This window comes from Hylaeus anthracinus, unplaced genomic scaffold (assembly GCF_026225885.1).
Source record: "Hylaeus anthracinus isolate JK02 unplaced genomic scaffold, UHH_iyHylAnth1.0_haploid 11981, whole genome shotgun sequence".
NCBI lineage: Eukaryota > Metazoa > Arthropoda > Insecta > Hymenoptera > Colletidae > Hylaeus > Hylaeus anthracinus.
Genome location: NW_026534329.1, coordinates 211725 through 232041, shown reverse-complemented (window position 1 = coordinate 232041; position 20317 = coordinate 211725). Strand labels below are relative to the sequence as shown.

General features: G+C 38.1%; 3 protein-coding genes across 11 annotated transcripts; 2 read left to right on the top strand and 1 right to left on the bottom strand.

Annotated features, from left to right (window-relative positions):
• The first annotated feature begins 39 nt into the window (after positions 1-39).
• Positions 40-16832, top strand: LOC128885728 (centrosomal protein of 135 kDa). 4 transcript variants are annotated; one of them, XM_054139949.1, is made up of 20 exons: positions 42-744; positions 826-1466; positions 1726-2026; positions 2106-2338; positions 2561-2753; positions 2846-3012; positions 3100-3295; positions 3374-3621; positions 3715-3816; positions 3899-4135; positions 4202-4297; positions 4376-4605; positions 4705-4915; positions 5126-5241; positions 13793-14072; positions 14788-14985; positions 15065-15241; positions 15328-15530; positions 15645-15776; positions 15892-16188. In XM_054139949.1, exons 2-20 carry the CDS (start codon positions 1272-1274, stop codon positions 15986-15988), a joined length of 3612 nt encoding a protein of 1203 aa, XP_053995924.1. In that variant the 5' UTR covers positions 42-744; positions 826-1271; the 3' UTR covers positions 15989-16188. The 4 variants fall into 4 exon arrangements, with proteins under 4 accessions (XP_053995926.1, XP_053995924.1, XP_053995923.1 ...); XM_054139951.1 differs by having other exon boundaries at positions 40-1466; positions 2106-2275; XM_054139948.1 differs by having other exon boundaries at positions 42-1466.
• LOC128885747 (uncharacterized) lies at positions 5247-12395 on the bottom strand. Of its 6 annotated transcripts, none has more exons than XM_054139990.1 (7): positions 12239-12395; positions 10617-10952; positions 10001-10361; positions 7158-7338; positions 6850-7043; positions 6410-6741; positions 5247-6340 (listed from the first exon to the last, which is right to left on the bottom strand). In XM_054139990.1, the coding sequence occupies exons 3-7, from the start codon at positions 10012-10014 to the stop codon at positions 5640-5642; spliced, it is 1422 nt and encodes a 473-aa protein (XP_053995965.1). In that variant the 5' UTR covers positions 10015-10361; positions 10617-10952; positions 12239-12395; the 3' UTR covers positions 5247-5639. The 6 variants fall into 6 exon arrangements, with proteins under 6 accessions (XP_053995965.1, XP_053995962.1, XP_053995966.1 ...); XM_054139987.1 differs by having other exon boundaries at positions 10617-11618; positions 12239-12392; XM_054139991.1 differs by having other exon boundaries at positions 10617-10844; positions 12239-12392.
• Positions 16686-20009, top strand: LOC128885393 (uncharacterized protein PF3D7_1120600-like; the record flags this gene model as incomplete). The annotated part of the gene is made up of 1 exon (XM_054139413.1): positions 16686-20009. A coding segment is annotated over one exon (2373 nt), but the record flags the coding sequence as incomplete, so codon positions are not given.
• Between the last annotated feature and the right edge of the window lie 308 nt (positions 20010-20317).

Here is a 20317-nt window from a genome sequence, read left to right as displayed (position 1 = left end):
AATGTTTGCGAACGAATAAAACTGAACAGTGAATTCAAAGAATGTAGATGTATATGCATGCATATATATACATATGTATATGCATATGTATATATATCCCCCAGTTAAATTACACAGTGGCGTCATGTAGCAGCAAAACGCTCAAGTTTATAAGGAAAATAGTTCCTACTGCCATCGATGGCGCCACCAACACATTTTAATCAAATATTCTTTATTTTTGATAAATACATAATTAATACTATTCCTTACTTTATAATGCTAAAATATAATAGGTCGTTTGTTAAGTTTATCTTTTTAATGAATAGTTATTTAATGCAGCATTAATTATTGTCCCTTTAGTTAGTGGCGCCATCTTATACGATCGGTGAGAACTATGTTCGCTACAAACTTGAACGATTTGCCACCGATGGCGCCACTATGGCGGTTGGAGTTCTGATCTTAGCTTCCAAAATTCTACATATTCATTTAATTTTACATCGTAATTATCATAATTCAACATCAAATTGTTGATTTCTGCACTAACAAATTACTGACATCAAGTTCTTTAAATAAATGAAAATACTGAAAAAACGTAGCGCCATCTCTCGGCAAACTTTCTAAGTTTGTCGTGAAATAGTTCCCACCTCGTGCCGCTAGATGACGCCATAAATGTGAAATATTGATTACTGTTACTGTTTTTATTTAAAGTACATGAGCCTTTCTTGCTCATTTCGTACCACTGTGTGCACAATTTCTATTACAAAGGTATATAAACTTTACCTTACATAGTTTCTTACTACTATTCCTAATGAAAATATTGAAAACATGAATTCGAAAATTCGATAGATACTACTGACCTACGAGCACGGAATGGGTAGACGGGCACTCGTACGAGTGTATACACATGTATATAATACTGGTCTAAATCCACCGAACCAAGTATATATGCAGTGTATCAAAACAATAACGCAGTATAAATAAAAATAATAAAGCAAAGTACTGAACTTATATATATTAAATTGTTATTAGAGGATATCTATAATCGCTATACTTATTTTTAGACGAGTACGGTAGCTCTCTGGTGGGGTATATTACTTGTAAATTATGTGATAAATATAATTAAATTTATTTTGAAATAAATTTTACATAAATGTACATACCAGTATACACGCTAGTACCTTTAAAGAAGACTTTGCAAGTGTTATGTAAATATGAATGCTACAGTAAAATAACATAACTCGGAAATAAAAAGGGTTTGACAAATAATATAAAAAGAATTATTTATAAACTCAATGAAAATGAATACAGATGATGATTTCAATATAGCAGCTAGATATAGAACCATTCGTAAACATTTAGATAGTTTAGGATACAAGTATGCACTTTCTTTGGATACTCTTCCTTTGATAGAAAAATTGCTGGCTGATCTTATACAAACAACCGAAAGCTTGAAGCATTTTAAAAGTATCGCACAAGAAAACATTGAGGTACGTACTCGAGGATTTGTGACTTAAGATTACTAGATTTTTAACTGTTAAATATAATTTGTTTAATATTATGCAAATTTGATTAATTACGAGTTATTATGTCCTCTATATAAAAGTTGTATAACGTCAAATTGACACTGTCAAAGTTCTATTAGTTGTTTGATGAAATGTGAGGAATCCTTTAGTAGAACAATCAATAGCAAAGTATACAAAGATTGGCGTATGTTTATATAATATAATTTCTTCTATGCATATGTAGGCGCATTCACAGTTACAATTGGCAGTTGATCCTTATAAATGTGACAATGCAAGACTAGTACAAGAATGCAATCAGCTTCACTCAGAATTAATAAAAGGAAAGGAATGTCATCAAAAGCAAATTAGAGATTCTAAGAAAGAAATACATAAATTAGAACGCGAATGTAATGATCTTCAATTGGCATCTTCGCGCAATTTACAAAGAATTAAAGAACTGGAGACTGAATCTTCTAAGAAGTCGAAAAAAATTTTGGAACTCCAAGGAAAATGTTTAAAGCCAACTATTAACAATGTGGGATTAGGTAAGCAGTTTCTATCCTCTTATGTATTTGAACTTACATTTTTGTACAATCAAAATTATATTTGTTGTAATTGTTGCAGCTTCTAAAAAACGATCTTGTTATCCACTTCGTAAAGCGATTCTAGAAAGCGAACCATTACCAAAAACAGGAGCTAAAACGAATCCATTGCCAACTCTAAGTACAGCAGAACCAAAAATTGTTGATTTACTCAACATGGCGGATCATAAAATGAATTGTTTAACTGTGGAGGTAACAAAATTAAAGGGAGAACTCTCGTTGCAAACTGACAATGTACAGATGCTAAAAAGTCAGGTATATTACCGACAATTGTATCTGCATGACTTTGAAGTGTTTCGGGTTGTAGTTTGGAACTTTTTAATTTTCATTGTACCACACGAATGTGCTTGTAACCACTTCCTTGCGGTAATATATCTCTAAATATTAAACGTATATCCATTTCAATTTATAAATTTGAATACAAGTAGAACAAAAAATATATGAACGTAAAAGCTTTATAAAAATGTATATTTCTAGTTAACTGCCAAGGAAAAAGAAATTATACGATTAAAAAAAATGTTAGAAGGGGGTAGGCCATATTCTGCAGTTTTTAAAGATTGCGCTTGTAAAAAAGACGAAAATAATTTTATAACATCCAGTGGTCACGTTAGCGCTAACAAATTGCAGATTCTACAACAAGAGAAATTAGAATTAGAACATCGGTTGGAAGGTAATGGAATGAAATTCTTTGGCATATAAAATCAAGATTACTCGAATGTTTATATACGGGTTACTTATGTGTGTATTTTATATCTGGTACAGAAGCTTTAAACAAACAACACGATGCTATGTCTCAAGCGCTTAAACTTGCCGATCGAAACGAAGAGTTGGAAAAGGAATTGAGAGACATAGATCACATAGCGTTAGCTGTTGAAGCTGATTGCAATTCTGCAGTTAAGGAAAATAATAAAAGAGTCTCTAAACTACAAGTAATTAATGTTTCAAGTACTAATAAATCTCAAGTACGCTATGTTTGTTTCACTGCTAGTATTTTTATGAAATTTATTTTAACTTAGCAAAAGTTGCAAGATGTAACGACACAAATACACGTATTGGAAGGTGAATTAACCGTCGAGCGTAGAGAAGTACAAGAACTGAGAGCAGATCTCGAAGCTTGTAAATTAGAGAAACGTAATATTCAACGTAATTTGGAATCTGCATTGGATGAAAAAAAACAGATGACAGATAGAATAAACAAGCTAACTGTAATTGGTACATAAAATGTCTATTTCTATTTCTATTTCTATTTTATACCCGATAAGCCTTTAAATGTATTCAATAATTTTGCAGAAAAGAATTTAAATGACGAGATAGAAAGATTGGCCAAAGAGAATGAGAAACAAAGACAAGATGTTATTCAGTTACAATATAGCAATCAACTGTTAAAGGAACAGATACATACAAAGGAATACTTAACAAAACACAATGGCGTAGACATTGGAGAAGTATATAAAGAGAGAGTTCTCCAAAATGTGAATGGTATCGAGTATGAAAGTATACTAAAACAATTGGACAAGAAAGAAAGTCAAATACATAGTGTACGTACCATAAAAAAAAAAAAAAAAAAATATTGTTGTACATATTTATCATATTTAAAATACTTCAAATATATTTATTGAAATTTACTTCAGTTGGAACAAACAGTCGAACAGACGAGGAGAGAACGTGATTTTTATAAAGACGAGTGCAACAACACCAAAGATTACCATAACGAAGCAATTAAAAAGGATAACGTAAGATTTTTGGATTATTAACTGTATTTGTTTAATTATTCGTTAAAAAATCGATATGGTAAATATTTAATGCTTTTAATAGGATGATTTATGGAGACGAATTCGAGAATTAAAACATCACCTAAGCGAAAAGGAAAATGCATTGGACGAATTACAACGCGAGAAGAAGGAATTAATTCGTGAGAAAAGCAATTTAGAAACGCGTCTAGAAAATTACAAAACTGAGGAAAAAATATCCCATCGAGCGTGCAATGCGTGTAAACACGGTACTTTGTGCAAGTGTTCTCTATCAAATATGAGGGACGCTAGCAAAATGAAGGTAAGAAATCGCAAATAATTTGTTGTAAAGATTATTTATAATAACATACAATGAACGGCCTTCCAGGGTACCATTGAACATTTAGAGCACGAACGAGACATAGCACGAGCCGATGTTGAACGTTTAATAGAGGAACGTGACGCGTTACGTGAAAGATTGAAGGTAATTATATTATTTAGGTAATTGTATGAATCGAGAAACGATTAAAAAGATGCGAACGCGTTTATTAATGGTCGATAGATGGCTGCAGAAGCGCATACGTCCGAGCAGCGACGTCTTAGAGAAAATTTGACCGAAGTAGAAGCCCGCGTAAAGCAGATAGAGAAAGAACGTCAGGAACTTTTACTTAAACAAGGAGCACGAAAAGCAACGATAAATGGTTTGGAGGATCAGCTACAAGACCTGCGAGAAGAATTAAAACGGACCAAGCAAGAATTGGGAACGCAACGCACCCAGTATTTTCAACTTCGGTATATGTTTTTCTTTTCTTTGGCTAGAGAACTAAATTTACTATTAGATTTTACCTTGGTACGATGTAGTTGGTTCTTTAAATCGATGAATGTATGTAGAGCGCTTCAAGATCAAACTGATCAGGCATTGGGAGATGCACAGAATCAATTAACGCAATCGGAGTCTGAATTGAATAAGGCGTTGGATCGCAATAGAACAATGGAGCGACTGCAGTTGCAGCTAGAAAATCAAGTGAGAGAATTCCAGGAAGAAATTAACAACTACAAAGCAAATATGACGCATTTGGATCACGAAAAGGATCAATTGTTGGTGAGTGAAGTACTGTTGTTGTTTCGAGTAAAGATTAGATCTCGTTATTTGATCCGTATACATAAAATTAAAGTGACATAAATGTGAACGCGTTATTATGATTTCGCGCGTATTCGAGGTGTAGCGTATTTAAATACACTGTTACTTTTCCGCGTAGGAGCTAGTTGAAAGAAAAAAATGAATATTATGTAACGAAATAATGTTTGTCAGATGGTATTGGATGAGAAGACGGAGAAAATAGCTGGCTTGGAGAGAGAAATAATGGCGAAGGATCAAGAATTGATGGGAAGCGAGCAACAAATTCACGAACTGCAACACAAAAACGAGTGAGTATTTTTCTGTTTACAAGGTATGATATTTCTTATTCTTAAAAATGAATCATATTTGGAAAGTAGGTATCGCTATAAATTACATATATTTACAAATCGATCATTGTTTCGAGGGTACTATGTATGATGAAAAGGTAAGTAATTAAAAGTAAGTTTACGCGATAGGTCTCGAAGTGTTTGAATATACAAAATAAAAATGGATTGAAATGACGCGAATTTTGATAGTTTTAAGAGATTAAATAAATAGGAATGGTTACGAAATGGAGACGTAAAAATGGAAAGTAGCTTAACGCATAAGATTTGTACAGTACTATTTACAGGTATTATTTAAAAATATAAGCATAATTTGCTTCATCACTAGCGCTAACGAGCGCGCATAGTCTGATTCGTCTGACTCAAAAGTTGATCAATTTAACATTTTCGTTGAGAAACTTTGCTAAACTCACTGTAGGTGGCTCACAGCCACCCGAAGAAAGGAGATTGTTACTTTCTACTTCCGAGACTTGAGAAGTTTCCGTGATTCTTTTGTATCCAGGTCTGCATTCGCAGCTAGCTCTTGATTCCGATTCGTTTTCCCATAAGGTCGGTTTTGGCATTCTTTTTGGAAGCAGCCACTCTCCTGCTGTACACGGACCTTGCGTATATAATTTGTAGCAAGTTTTATTTATCAGAACCATCCCTGGGATAGACTCGCAACTATCGTTGCTGTCCTCGGTGCACTTTCCAGCGTCCTTGAGCGCGTTGGTGCATCCGCACACTCCGTTGTAGCTAATTCCATCGATAGATGGCCTCACATTGTAATCGTACAAGACGATTTGTCCACTCGGGCATGGCCCTTTACTTCCTATCTTATAACACGTTTTCTCTCGAGGAAAGTACAATCGGCCACGTTTGCAGGGCGTAGGAACACAAGTCGTGGAATTTATTAACATGCGACCATATTCGCAAGGTCCCCTCGTATAAAGCCTATAGCAGAGTCCATTATCATAGAGAACATGATCCGGTTTACAGACACATTTAGCTCGAATTGTAGCTTCATTGGCTATCGTATCCGTTACCACAAATTGATGTCCTTTCAAACATGGACCGATGCCACCTGTATTCAAGTATTAATAAGCCATTAGCATCGAACAATTGTACTATTTTATATTTTATATGTTCTCACCTAACTGGTAGCACATTCCAGTTGGTTCATGGTAATGAGGTAGTTCGGAATGGCAACCGCATTCACCACCCGGTAAAAATAAGTGTCCAGGTTCTGTACACGGACCTTTGGTGTAGTGTTCGTGGCAACCTCCCACGATTCCTGGCCAATGATACTTTCCAAGTTCACCCGTCATCGAACAAGAACATATCGTCAATCCATCTTCGTCCGTAGTAACGAGTTCACCTTTTGGACACGGTCCTCTGCTGAATAAAGGGTAGCATTTCTCATCCTTGGGCCAATAGACTTGTCCTTTTGCAGGGCATGCTTCTGGATCACGGCAAACGCCCCACCTTTCGTTCAAATTACAATATTTCTTTATATCTCTGAGGTGCAATAGCTCTAAATAAAAAGATTGATCAGCTACAGCTGTTTATCAGGTAGAGTGGCTGTAGTACTACCTAGACTTGCCAGAAGTCTCCGGTACCGGTGCGAACAATTGACCTTTCGGACAGGATGCTCTGGTGTATATCGAATGACAAAGAGCGTCTCTAGGGGACTGCGCAGTTCCAGGTGGACATCTACATTCCGCTATCGTTCCACCTCCGCCTGCTGCTGGTCCTAGTTCCATTGTCTCTGGACACGGTGGTCCGATCTGTCGAAGAAACTCATTGATAATCACTAGAGGATCCCTTGTAGACAGCACTTGGTCTATCGTAAGGATTAAGAGAACGCTCGTGGTTTCTGGAAAGAGAAATGCTACACCTGCCTGGAATATTTTGTAACACTTTCCATCCGGCGGCCAAAATAACAATTGCCAGCCACGTGGTTGGGCGGCACAAGGATTACTCGAGGGGTCCGCCCAAGGTGGACGCATGATTGCAGATCTGACGTTGACCATCAGTGCGAAGCAAATAACGATCAGCGAATACCTTGGACCCCAGTGGTCACTGGAACACACGCAAACATACAGTAAATTACATTACTATTTGCTAATGATTCATCTGTACGATTAATATTTGGCCAGTTATCGAAACAGCGAAAATAAATAGTGAAATGTTTCTTTTGAAAATCCCGTCGCGATTCCATTGGATACAAAAATAACAGCAAACAGCTATAGCGATTAAAAATTGTAGTCGCGTACTTGGACCTAGCTGTATATAGGTATGTATCGTACGTATGTCAAGATCGAGGGTAACGACAGGGTAGAGGAAAAGCGCGACAGAAATAAAATGACCATACTTTCACTGTTTCGCTATGGCAATGGCATTGTCCCTGGTGGCAGGGCTCGAGATGACGACTCGCATGTTGAATAGGAATATCGTCTTGTGCGTTTCACCATTTGCAAACTGAAAGCAAAAGCAAAAACACTCGACTCTTTTTTTCTCTGTTTGACATTGACCATTACGAACGGCAATTGATCTTTAACTGCGCTCGATGGCTCGTTGTACAGCATCGGTACCTAGTCGAATCACGCATTTTTTTTCAATTATTCAGACTAACTTCAAATTCAACAGCTTTCTCGTTCCGTTTGCAAATGGAATTACATTATGTTACACGAGGTTCTCGTGAAATTACACGCAGCTTTGGTAATCTCTTTTGACGCAATCTCGTCGTTGACGAATTGAAATTGTTCAAATTGCCAATTTGCCTACTCTTTTTATTAGAAAAATTCAGCAAGTAATTAAGAATGTAAGGAACCTTGGCACTTGAATTCCAACAGCTGTAGAGCAAGCTTTCTTCCACGACTTTCCACTGCACTGCTAGAACAAGTCCTACACACCGATAATCGTTTATTGGTCTCGTTTGTAAACTCACCGATGCGATTTTAGTCTCATTGTCAGCTAGTATTTACAGCGGTATCGGAATGATCAAATCGTTAGATATATTCCCTGATAACTGAATGATATCGTAGTATAACGTAACGCGAACGTTTCGCTTTGAATCGGATCGTTAAGAAAAGTCGCATAATCATAATCATTCATCGCGAAGAACTCTGCCGCAGATTGCGGAATATCGTGCTTCCTTTTCCGGTGTAATTCTTGCTCTTCATTGGCAAACCAGTGTGACGAGTTGCGCAAATAAAAGGTGAGAGTGTAGTAACGAATAAAAAGAAAAAATGTACAGGTAACTACTACCTACTGCCTACACGTTCATGATTTGATATGTATACGCGTTAATGGTTCGATGCGAAATAAACATTCGAACAAACGTCCGAGTCTAAGGTGATAGTTTACGATAGGATAATTGAATTCGCGATTATCATCGATAATAAGAAAGTCGGTTCTTCTGGTAAAGTACAACACAACAGGAACCAGTTCCCTCTTCCGAGGTAATTGCTTTATCGTGACTAGGTCGTTCGAAACGAAAAGTAAGAGTACTTTTGTTTCACCTGGAATCGTGGTCATCCCCCCACGGCTGTTGTTAATTAATCGTTCGTCGTAGACGAACGTCGTGTAATTACCGGTTGCTCGTGGCAACGGGGATTTATTGCGTCGGTACTATTGCGTTTACCGCATTTTAATCATCGTAATATATGCTACAAGATAAACTGCTATTAATTGCTAATTGAACAAGGTTGCAACGAGGCGGGCGCGCGTTGCATCAACTACCACCGGGATTAGAATGCACAATTCATAGCAGCAGTTTGTTCGTATCGTTTAATCGTTCTACTAATCTCTCTGCGCACTTCGTTCTACAAACTTTGTACAATGAAGTGTTCGGAATCACGTAACTATGGTGACAAAGTTTGCAATAATGGTGGCAGTATGGACGTAGAAAATTATTGGTGCGTGGGTGGTTGACGCAACATTTGTACCCTGTATGGCGTGATGTTCGTATCCCAGTTGGTACGAGGAACATGTGATAAAATCGTCGGTTGTGTTTACCGCTAATTGTAAGAGAAGCACTAATTATGCATTCGGCAAACGTTTGCTCGCAGTGTTGTTTGGCTCGCAAAGATGACAGACGATATAATAGGTACGATTTCATTTATTTCTCGGTGAATCTATTAATAATAATAATTACAAACTCGATTTCTCGAACCTCTGTTACGCTAAAATCACCCCCGTAATTCGCTATGCTATTCAAAGTAAGATTACATACATACATACATACATACGTGTATATGTGATGATGTTATACTTGTAACAACAGATTGAATTTTTCATATTGTTTCAATTTGAATAGCACCCGACGCGATGCCGACGCATCGCCATCTCACTTCGCCATCGCTTCGTTCACGTATACGGTCTACGCTCCCTTTCAGTTTTTACGAGCGTTGCGCAACACGCTCTGTAATACCCGATCAAAATCGAAAGAGTTATGTCACTAAGCAGACTATATTATATTATACAGCAACCGTTCTATAGCCTCGGTGTTAAAGCGTTAAAGTTCCCCTAAGTAACTCTGCCTAACACTGCGGCGATACACTCGATTCACATCGGCATGCATTCATTGCCGATTCAAGGCTGACGATTACTCGATCGTTACACTTTTAATTTATCGTGAAACTTTATGTCGATTCCTTAATTTTATATTATATCATTTAATCGAATAACAAGTTGTTTCCAAACATTGTTTAAAAAGAATATTTCTTGTCGTTCGACTTACAACGAGGTTTTCATGATGAGAATGTTTAAAGCGACCCAGTCACAAGTTATCACATCACAGATTGGCTGTAGGTAGTGTTCACCGTGTTCTTTTATCGTGATCGTTTGACATCCTGCGTATCGAGACGGGTGCACACCGAACGAAAACGATGGTGTCGGTTCGGCCACCACGGCGAGACTGAAACACCAACTTGGAATCACCTCTACGGCTTCGCGGCTGTTACGGGTTACCTAACTTCCCCGAGACAAGAATCGAATCTCTTGGCTCAGCTACCGCTGTTGTTTTTTCTCTCTTTTTCTTTTTCTTTTTCTTTTTCTTCTTCTTTTTCTTTTTTCGGTAGTTTCGAGCAGCGCCGATAATTCTGTTAGAAAAAAAAGGGGGAAACATATTATAATTCTACCCGTGCAGCGCTCGCAAGGGTTTAGACGGATTTTTTAAAATTGACGCGAAATTAGAATGAAATGGTTTGAAATGCAAGTAATGAGCTTTAAACGTAACCATACGTTAGCCGTTGACATAAATTCTGTTCCTTTATATTCATTGTAAGTCTAGTTTAACCTGTTTGCGCGGTATCTTGAGAATTTCATTGAATTTTCCGAAAAAGAAAAGTAAATACCGTGCGTGGGCTCTCGTAACGTTCGATGGTAAACGGTGAATAAAGTCATGCCCGAATGTTTCCCAATGGAATCGGAATCCAGTGTCGCAGTCTTACGGATTACTCCGACCGGTATCCTCGGGTCGAAGCCATCGAAGCCCTTCCAAGTGGTGGATCGTCGATTCTCTCGAAAATGTCCAGTTGCGAAAGAATTGGCGCAATCGCGCGAGACTTTCATCGTCGTTCGACCTACGAAAGGTCGCGCTGTTCGTGAAAAGAAACATCATCGTCGGCGTCGGAGTAAGCTTTCGTTACGCATACGTTGCATAATTCGGAAGAACCAGCCTCCGGGTGGATCTGTTAACGGGAAAAACGTGATCGTTCTCGACATCGGAGTCTTTTCGCGTACGCCTGTAACGTGGGCTCATTCAACACCTTTAACATTTAGAGCGACGCAAACGAGTAAACAGGTGACGCTATTCGAAATAACTTGTCGGCACTTGACATACCAACTAAATACTTTTTAAAGTAACCAAGGATAATACTATAAATTACCTTTACAAACGTACAATACCGATTATATTTGTTCCAATAAAATGTTACCCACCTCTGATTGCGAGACAAACAATCGATACTCTTACCGAATAAAGAACATGTGGCCGAAGGAGTGCATCGCCCTAAGCGCACACTAGCGCCTGCCGGTGTACACACTGTTAGTAGTGTATACCAATCACCCCGACCAGAATTCTATCTACGGTTCCCAATGTCAAAACGAACGCCCTTAGAGGTGCCGTTCACCTTTACCGTTACCGGTAAAGGGCATTGTACGGTTCCTCGAAATGCAGGGAACGTCAACACGCGAGAGACGCTCGCAACAGGATGCAGAAGAAGAACCGTTGTACTCTCTCTCTCTCTCTCTTTGTCGAGGCTCCTAGAGATTACGTGATCTATCTGAAAGCTGGACTCGCTAGTCGCTACTACCTCGAATCTCGACACTGGCTACTTTTCGGTCCGAGGGTGTCTCTAAAATATCAAGTAGAACTTTGACAATAAGTAACAAGTACGCGACGCAAAGCGCGACGAATTTTTCAAGTCGCTCAAGGAATTGTTCTTCTTCTATCAAGGACGAGATTAACAATACTTGGTTAGGAGAATAAATTAATGAAATTTACAAGGTTGGTATGAGACGAGCATGGCATAACGTTCTCGATGTTCCAGCGAGAAAAATGAAGAAGAAAATGTATAGATACACCAGCTCGAATTCTAATTTATAACCAGTTGCAAAAAGAATCGAGATTCCATTGAACGGTGCGCATTTGTCTGCGCGTGCACGTTACGCGCTCATTGAACGAACGTAACTGTAAATTGGAGGGTTCCATCGTTGATCCTTGGTTATGAAAGTACCGTCTCCGGGAAAATGAGTAAGCTCTTGCTGCGATTAAACGTGGGGGAAATGGGAACCGGAGTAAACTTTCGCGGTGATTTCATTGGTACACGTGACACATATGAGAACTTGGGTTTACATAAATGCTCCAAGTCACCGCTCAGTTATTCCTTGGTAGCTTGTACTCCTTTCTGGCCCGAACGGAAACAAACTGTCGACCTTTGCGTTACATATTTATAAAACGATATTACCACGTTACCTTTACGATTATCCTGCGACGCCGACGCCAACTCTGTCGCGTTAAACGCTAACGATAACAGACCGTTCTACCGAACGGTCCCAAACACGCTCTGCTATCCATGGCATTTTTCCTCTCGCTCTAGCGTCGAGTAGCTAACTTTCATTCCGTGAACGCAAATACTGTAGAGATAGAGAAAAGTACATCGATCTATACGAGGTCGTATAGACGTTAGCGTATCGTAAGACAAAGGGCTGGATTTACTTACGCGATCAATGTTTGCGGTAGTTTCGTGACGGAAATAAATTTATTTCCAATTTACTTCCGTCTGTCGTCCATTTAAATAACAATTGTTCATGATTACGCTACGTAACGGTATTGCTAATTAAAATTCATTAGTTGCGTAATTTGGCGTATTAATTAGAATTAAAAGAAGCGTTCTTCTCAACGCGTTTCCTTCGCGAGGTCCGTGACACAATTTTGGTCATTATCATACAAGAACGATCGATTGTTAACATCCTGCTTGTCAGAGTGCTATATGTTACCGATGTTATCGCTTGCAAAATTCACCTGAAATTGAGGATTACGGATCAGTGACGAGGGCAAATGTAACGTGCTCGCAAACAGCTACCGTCGATTTGTGAGATCGTCTCGAGATCATTTTCACTTTCGTATCAAGGAAAATACGTACATCTCGAATGGCTACGGAACATAGAAGGAAGCTGCAACGCCGAGGAAGGACGTCGAGATGAGAGAAAGTCGTCTGTTCGGTGTACAGACTGTTGAAACTTTTTCTTTCTCGAATCGTGGCAACTATGCGCTCGCGCGTTACCTCGCTTACGTAACGATGCATCGACGCGTAATCCAGACAGAATAATCGATAATCGATCAACCTACGGCCAAACACAGCACGGTATCCCTTTGAACAACATTGGAAATTTCAATTTGTCGTTGCATAATTTACACGTGACAGTTATTTCATAATAAAAAAAGCGATTTTTCGAATCGCGTTTCTTACAGAAATCCAACATCTCCATCGAACGAGCCGACGGGCGAGCGCCGAGCCGTCGCGTTTAGTAACGCGAGGCGCGCAACGTCATGCTTAAAGATTTTTTCATCGGCTTTCTATTGTACGTACCTCGTCTCTCCTGTCCTTACGTATTCAGCATTTAGCCTCTAATAAAGTCGTTTTCGTCGCTACGTGATCCACAAGCGAAAGAAAAACTGATGGGTAAGCTGATCCACGTACATACATATAGTATACGTACGTATACTCGTATAGTTTGAAGAAAGGATTAAGCAACTTGGACACGATAGGCGCCTAATTCGACGTCGGCGTCGTTCGCGTTGCCCTTGTCCTCTTTCCAGAACTATGCTTGCGCCACGAGGGATGAGTGCGCGATTCGCATAACCGACTAGACACGGATGAAATATTAATACTACGATGTACGATACACAGAAACTCGACCGGACTCGTTAAAATCCCTCCACTTCTGCGCGGCCTTTGAAAATATCTATCCGTTTCTGTTGACGCAACCTTTACACTTCAACTTGCAACTTTTTCTTTTGCGACAGAATATGCGTCGACCAGAGCGCCGAGCAGGGAAGACAGCTGAGGTCGATGCAACTGGAAATTGAGAATCTCGAACGACAATTACGATCGGCTACCTACGACAGAGAGAACGCCATTCAGGAAAATAGGAGAGTTCAAGATGACTTGGCCGCGGTTACCTGCCAAGTGAGAACCATGCAGCGCGAATTGGATGCAGCTCGCGCCGAGTCGTACGATCTCAAGAGACAACTGCAAACGTATGTCAGCGAGGTGCGGCGAGCAGAGGAACTCCTCAACAGAAAGGTGATTTTCATTATTTTTATTCTCTGCGTTTCTTTCGTATAATATGATAATATTCAAAGATAAATTAACAGAAAAAGAATGTTGGTGCTTGATATACGTATACCGAGTAGAATGACGATGTTATACAGGTAGCTGGCTCGAGCTGTGTCATCGACATCGAAACTGTTGGAGATAGAAAACGTGAGCGATTGCGTATCGTGTCGATGACCTCGCCGATTTCAACGGCCTCCAAGTACGTTGGAGGGGCAAGGTCACCCTAGTGTCCTGAAACAACCAAAGATTTCTTGTTAGCATAAAGCCACGCATCCGATTTACAATTATTTCAATAGTAACGTTCACGAAATGATATTTTTCTATAGTATCGATGATTAACGAGCTAGTTTAATTATCAACGAAAGATCACGTAACCTGCCACTTGAATGTTTTTCCTATCGAACCACCCCTGACACCAGGCAACCCGATTATTGCCCAAGACTCAACGTGTCGCGCCTGTAAAGGCGCCATTTCGTGCTGTATCTCGAGCTTTTCAATAATCTTATCTCAAAGACCAACATCAACTAACCAATAGTTTTTCCTATCCGATACACTTGAAGATCGTTGAATGTAGAGGACTCTACATTCTCGTTCGACTCGTCGACTATCCGATTATTCTTTTTACAGGTGTTATTCTTTCTCTTTGTAATCGTCTCTAATACAACGCACTGGTCGTTTGTAGGAAAACGAAAGGTCAGAGATGCTGAATCACTTCAGAAGTCTAAGTTTGGAGGCAACGGTTTTGGAGAACAACAATCACAGTTTGGAGTCCGAAGCAGCAGAGGCCAGAGGAGCCCTACAAATCGCCAAGGATCAGTTGTTAGATATGGAACGGCAACTGGCGGATAAAGATGGTTTGATAAGAGGCTACGAAACACAGGTTCGCTTTTGGAAGGAAATGCTTTGTTGTAAAATCGTCGAGATTCGTTTGAGAACATCCGTTTCGTTTGATTCCTTAGATCAGCGAGTTGACTCAAAATATTGCCAGCATGGAAACACAGTTACGCCAGCAAGAGGAACAAAGGCACAGAGCAGAAGCTGATTTAAATGCCGTTAGAGATCTCTGTGTAAAGCTGGATCAACAGAAGGAAACGCTTGTGCAGCAGCTCGACGATAAGGATGCGCTAAAAACACAGGTGAGTATAAAACTTAGTAAAGACAGCTTGCCGTTGGTAACTTTAAAAACAAGTCATTTCGTCATTTTTATCCATGGGTCTTTCAGTATGACATGCAGATAGCCAAATTGAAAGCAGACCAGACTATAATTCAGGAACAAATGAACAGAGATCGCGCGACAGTGGAGCGCCTCGAAATGCTTTTGGATCAAGCGAGGCAAGAGTCTATAACCGTACAGGCTAACAATCAGGAACTCCAAAATGAGATGTCCAGATTGAGACAAAAAATGTCTGACCTGCAAAATAAATTGTAAGTGACGATAATCTGCTCCTTACAACGTGTAAGGGATATTTTGCTCGAGATCAAAATTGCTAACTTGTGATCAATTTGAAACTGATTTCTTCTTTACAATCGACGTTACAGATCCTCCGAATCGGCGAAATTGCGCCAATATCAAACTCAAGCGGCTGAATATTGCAAACAAATTAGCGAGCTTCGTAGGCAAGTAACGAACGAGAGATTCGATCGGGCGAGAAAGGACGAAGAGAGTCGCAGGTATATACATATATACATGTATATTCGTTGAAACATTAACTGATCGATGTTCCTCCACTGTTTACAAACAAAGTTTGACAGTACTATTTGAATGATCGGTATCGCATCTTCCTAGACACCTAGAAGGCACTGCTGATCCAATCCTACAAAACACACCTCCACCTTCTAATAACCGTACTCCCCATGGATCCAATGATGCCACGCACAGGTAATCAAATGTTTAATATCGTAACAGTTCTAAATGCAGAGGTGGATTTAAACAAGTATCAATTATTAGTACTAGTTTCATTCGGAAATCAAATATTTATTTTCCGCCTCTGCGATAGCGCATCCGTCTCGTCTCTCATCATTTATGAAAGAAATTAAACCTACCAGGCAAGTAGACTGGTTGAAGAAACCTTACACCGCGATTCCCCAATTCTCCCGTATACTTACCCCTGTGCAATCGGTAAAAGAACGACGTTCCTTTCCCTCGGATTGCAAGTGTTTGCCCTTGAGAAGCGCTGTACGCGGTGCACCGTTCAACAGATTGTCCCTAGTGTCCTCTGCTACGAGCAACCAAGCAGACGCCACAAGGCAGGATAGTTCCGACGACTCCGATAGACACTCGAAACCTCTGTAATCATATAATTCATTATTTTGTATGCGTGTGTAACGATTCGTTTGGTAGCTGTTTCAGTACGACAAGTTTTTCTATACAATAAATCAATTTCAACGTAACAGGGCTTGTTGAACTTACAATTAGTGGTGCAACAATAACATTTTATGTTTCACTGGATAATCGATATAATAACGTAAATTTTCATTTCACGAGATTCAGATTCCCTTTCTTTATTTGCAGGTCTTTAAATTCATCACCCGACAGTTTTAACGTAGATTTAAACGTGGTTATATAAAAATATCGTTTAACATGCCCTGATCGATAGATATTTACAGAAGAAAAGAAGCGCAGAGCATGATATCACTGACAACAGCTTCAAATTTAACGACTGCTCGAAAGATGTTCACCGTGATGTTCCTTCTATTAACATAATACTAAGATCAGACTGTACGATCGAGTCTGATCGGTATAACTGCTCCCAAAGGGAAACCATTCGAGACAAGAACAAACAATTATTGCCGAAGAACGAAGATTCCGAAAGAACGTTACAAACAGATTTGGAGTCGAGTTTGCAACGGACAGTTAAAAAGAAGAAAGATGCTGTAACTTTTATACACGTAGACGTGGAAACAAAGTATACAAATACACTGGCCAGATCTAAACTTGGAGTAATCGAGAACTCGTCGAAACCTACGAGTCACAGGTTAACGCACTCTTGTATTTGTCCTCTGAAATTACCTGATACTAATAAAAATTTGATGAAACATAAGGTACCAAGTGACACGAAAACTTCTTATAATAAACCTATATCAGAGGATAAGCAATTAAAAGATTCATCGGGTGGACAAAGAATGCATTTCTGCACAAATATAAATTATAATTCAACTGACTATCCTTTGAGAAATATAGAAAGAGAAATTGAAGATGGAAATGATACCATAGAAGAAAACTCTGTGGATAATGGTACAACGAATAGTTATTTAAAACCGCGAGAGAATGTTTATCGTAGTAAGTTGGAACGAAAACCTAAAAGTACAGTCTTAAAAGGTTTATCTTTCGAAAACATTCCGCACTCTACACTTGGAAATAATTTATCGGTTGCGAAAAGTGCAGATATTTGTACTAACGCAAACTGTAATTCAACTGCCAATCCTACGTTAAAAACAAATCGAAAAGTTGAACATGAAAACGCAATCAAGGATGAGAAATCTGTGATTACAATGGATAATTATTCAGAGGATCGGAAAAGTGTAAACCGTAATACGGAACCGAAATCGGAAAGACCTGTAGATACAGTTGATACTACCTTGGATATGCTGCAAAGTATATTGGAAGTAGTTAAGGATGCCAATAATAAAACTATGGTAAAATGCAAAAACATCAAATGTAATTATAAAAATGATATGCAAAACGTGAACAATGTGAAAAGCGAAATTATAGACATTGATTACGAGACGCTGCCGTCAATGGAGTTGATGAAACCAGAATGTATGAGAATGCTAACAGACATCAAAGAACGTACAAAAATGTTGGAAGAACAATTAACCGTTTTGAACAAAGATATAAATATGAAGAAAAGAGTCAATGAAAAGTGTATGGCTATTTCTGAACGCCGTATTGGTCCTACCACAAACATTCGAGATATTTACAGTATTAAACAACAGAGAGATATAATTACTCAGCAGCCAGAGAAGGAAAATGTCTTTATACAAAAGTCAAGTAGTCAAAACGATATCAGACATCTGAAATGTGTGCAGGAGAACAGAAAATTAGAATTGAAAAACATAGTAAAGTTAGGGAAAGTTAAAAAGCACAACTTAATGTCCCAACAAATCGATAAAAGGAAGACACATAACCAACAAATTAATGTAGCCAATAAAAATGATGGAGAACAACAGGAAAATAAAAATGAATTGCTCAAGTGCAATAATGTTAATAATTTAAAGAGAATAGAAAATGTACAAGATATTCGTATGTGGTCTGCATCGTCTTCGATTCTGGATCATTCCAACTTTAAACCGCTTACTTCGTCTACACCCACAAAAATGAACTTGGGTAGCAACAAAGAATGTCTTTGTTATATTTCATGTTCTACTCAGACTGATACTCGGTCCGAGAGAGATTCGCAAATGAAACAATTTAAAAAATCTACATTAAACGAATCGATGACCGATCCTTTGAAAAGAGAAGGGGCTGCGATTAACTTGACAAACGCCAACAATGCCAACCAAAATAGTTCAAATTGCCAAGAGAAAACTATTATAATGATGTTATTAACAAGAGGTGTAAGTAACACGCATTTAAAATCCAGATATAAAAAGTTAAAATTTATCAATTTTAGACCGACATGCATTATCGATTCGTGTATCGTGCGTGATCGAATATCGATGAAATCAAAGTTGCCAAAACGTAAAATCCAGATACCTACTGTGTTCAGGGAATTGAAATCCGTAGCGTGTAAAGTCGAGGATCGCGTTGACTCTGAGAAACCTACATGCGACGATTCTATGGCAAAAGATGGCAAAGTATCAGATTTATTAGCCACTGTTTACACGCAGTCGTCTAATTTATACATCACCACTGCCACCTCGGTTTCTCGTGTTACATTTAATAATAATAATAATAATTATAATTATACTAGAGACAGAGGAGTAAGAACAGGAATTTGTACATTGAGCTGAAAACACGTGTAAAATTCAAACAAAATTAAGATAAATATACAGTCGGTTTTGTAAATCGATGGAGAACAATTTGTCAATTATAGTAATATAAAAATTAAGTTGTTCATGTATCGTCGTATTCTCGTAAATTTTAAATCAAATTGTAAGACTGTACTAGTACTAATAATTAATGTAAACTGTTATTATATTGTACGCATGACTGATATTTTAAGAGAATCGTTTATTTTGTATCTGATTTGCTGAATTAATAAAGACATCATTTGGAATACCGTGGTTGAACTAATATCGAATTAAAAATATCAATATATATATATGTATATATACTTCTTTTGTTACATTCACAATTAGCGTGTAAGATGACACATTCGACTGGAAATAATATTAATGGATTTCTGGTCAGGTACGCTGAGACATGCTCGTTTCAATAACGAGTATGAACAGAGAATAAACATCCAAAAATGATTTGTATGTTTAATTTTTAATAGTTCTCCTTCGTATTTAGTAATTTATTATATCATTCTTTTATTCCTTTACACATATGTTATGATCTCGATGATCGTATGAAACGTTGAACATGTAAACTAGGTAATTACAAATAATAAAAATAAAAAGCCTCTCATAAGATTCTCTCTTCGTTCCTAAACGTTCAGCTATTCAATTTGATTTATGTATATATGTATAATGTATAATGTATTTTATATATATGTATATCCATAATATATGTATAATTTATATATAAAATACATAATAGAGGCTTGCACAACGTTTTACAGTTTACGGCTGTTATCGTAGAGATATCGGGCTTCCTCGTTACAATACCTCAGCCATTATAATTTTCTCTTTCTTAGTGTCCGCTGTGTTTCATCAGTTCGATAATTACAAAAAATTCATACCTTGCAACTCCTACTGTGTCTTGTCATAATCTATTATAATACAGAACTTTCTCACTTCGTTTCGTCCAGACGTTTTAATCTTACACCCTTAAGAGAAATTTATACACAACTCGTAACATCGTGAATGAAATACAGGCATTATGTACAAATATTTATAATCGTATATACATACATATATATATATACGCATATTTATGTATAGATAAGTATATATGTATATGTATATATAGTTTCCTTTTTCTTTAAACTTTACTTCAAGTACCTGGATAACTCGTCAAACGGTACTTTGATTACAGGTAATGTCCTCGGTTCTTCTTAAAAAATCTGCGGAACCGTCAGATTTTAATCGAGGATAAAATAAAACTC

Coding starts and splice junctions, on each gene's coding strand:
- LOC128885728 (XM_054139949.1), top strand. CDS start 1,272: ATGAAAATGAATACAGATGATGATTTCAATATAGCAGCTAGATATAGA. Junction 4,298..4,375: donor CGTTACGTGAAAGATTGAAG/GTAATTATATTA, acceptor AATGGTCGATAG/ATGGCTGCAGAAGCGCATAC. Junction 4,916..5,125: donor ACGAAAAGGATCAATTGTTG/GTGAGTGAAGTA, acceptor AATGTTTGTCAG/ATGGTATTGGATGAGAAGAC.
- LOC128885747 (XM_054139990.1), bottom strand. Junction 7,044..7,157: donor AGTGTTACAAAATATTCCAG/GCAGGTGTAGCA, acceptor TTTCTTCGACAG/ATCGGACCACCGTGTCCAGA. Junction 6,341..6,409: donor TGGAATGTGCTACCAGTTAG/GTGAGAACATAT, acceptor ACTTGAATACAG/GTGGCATCGGTCCATGTTTG.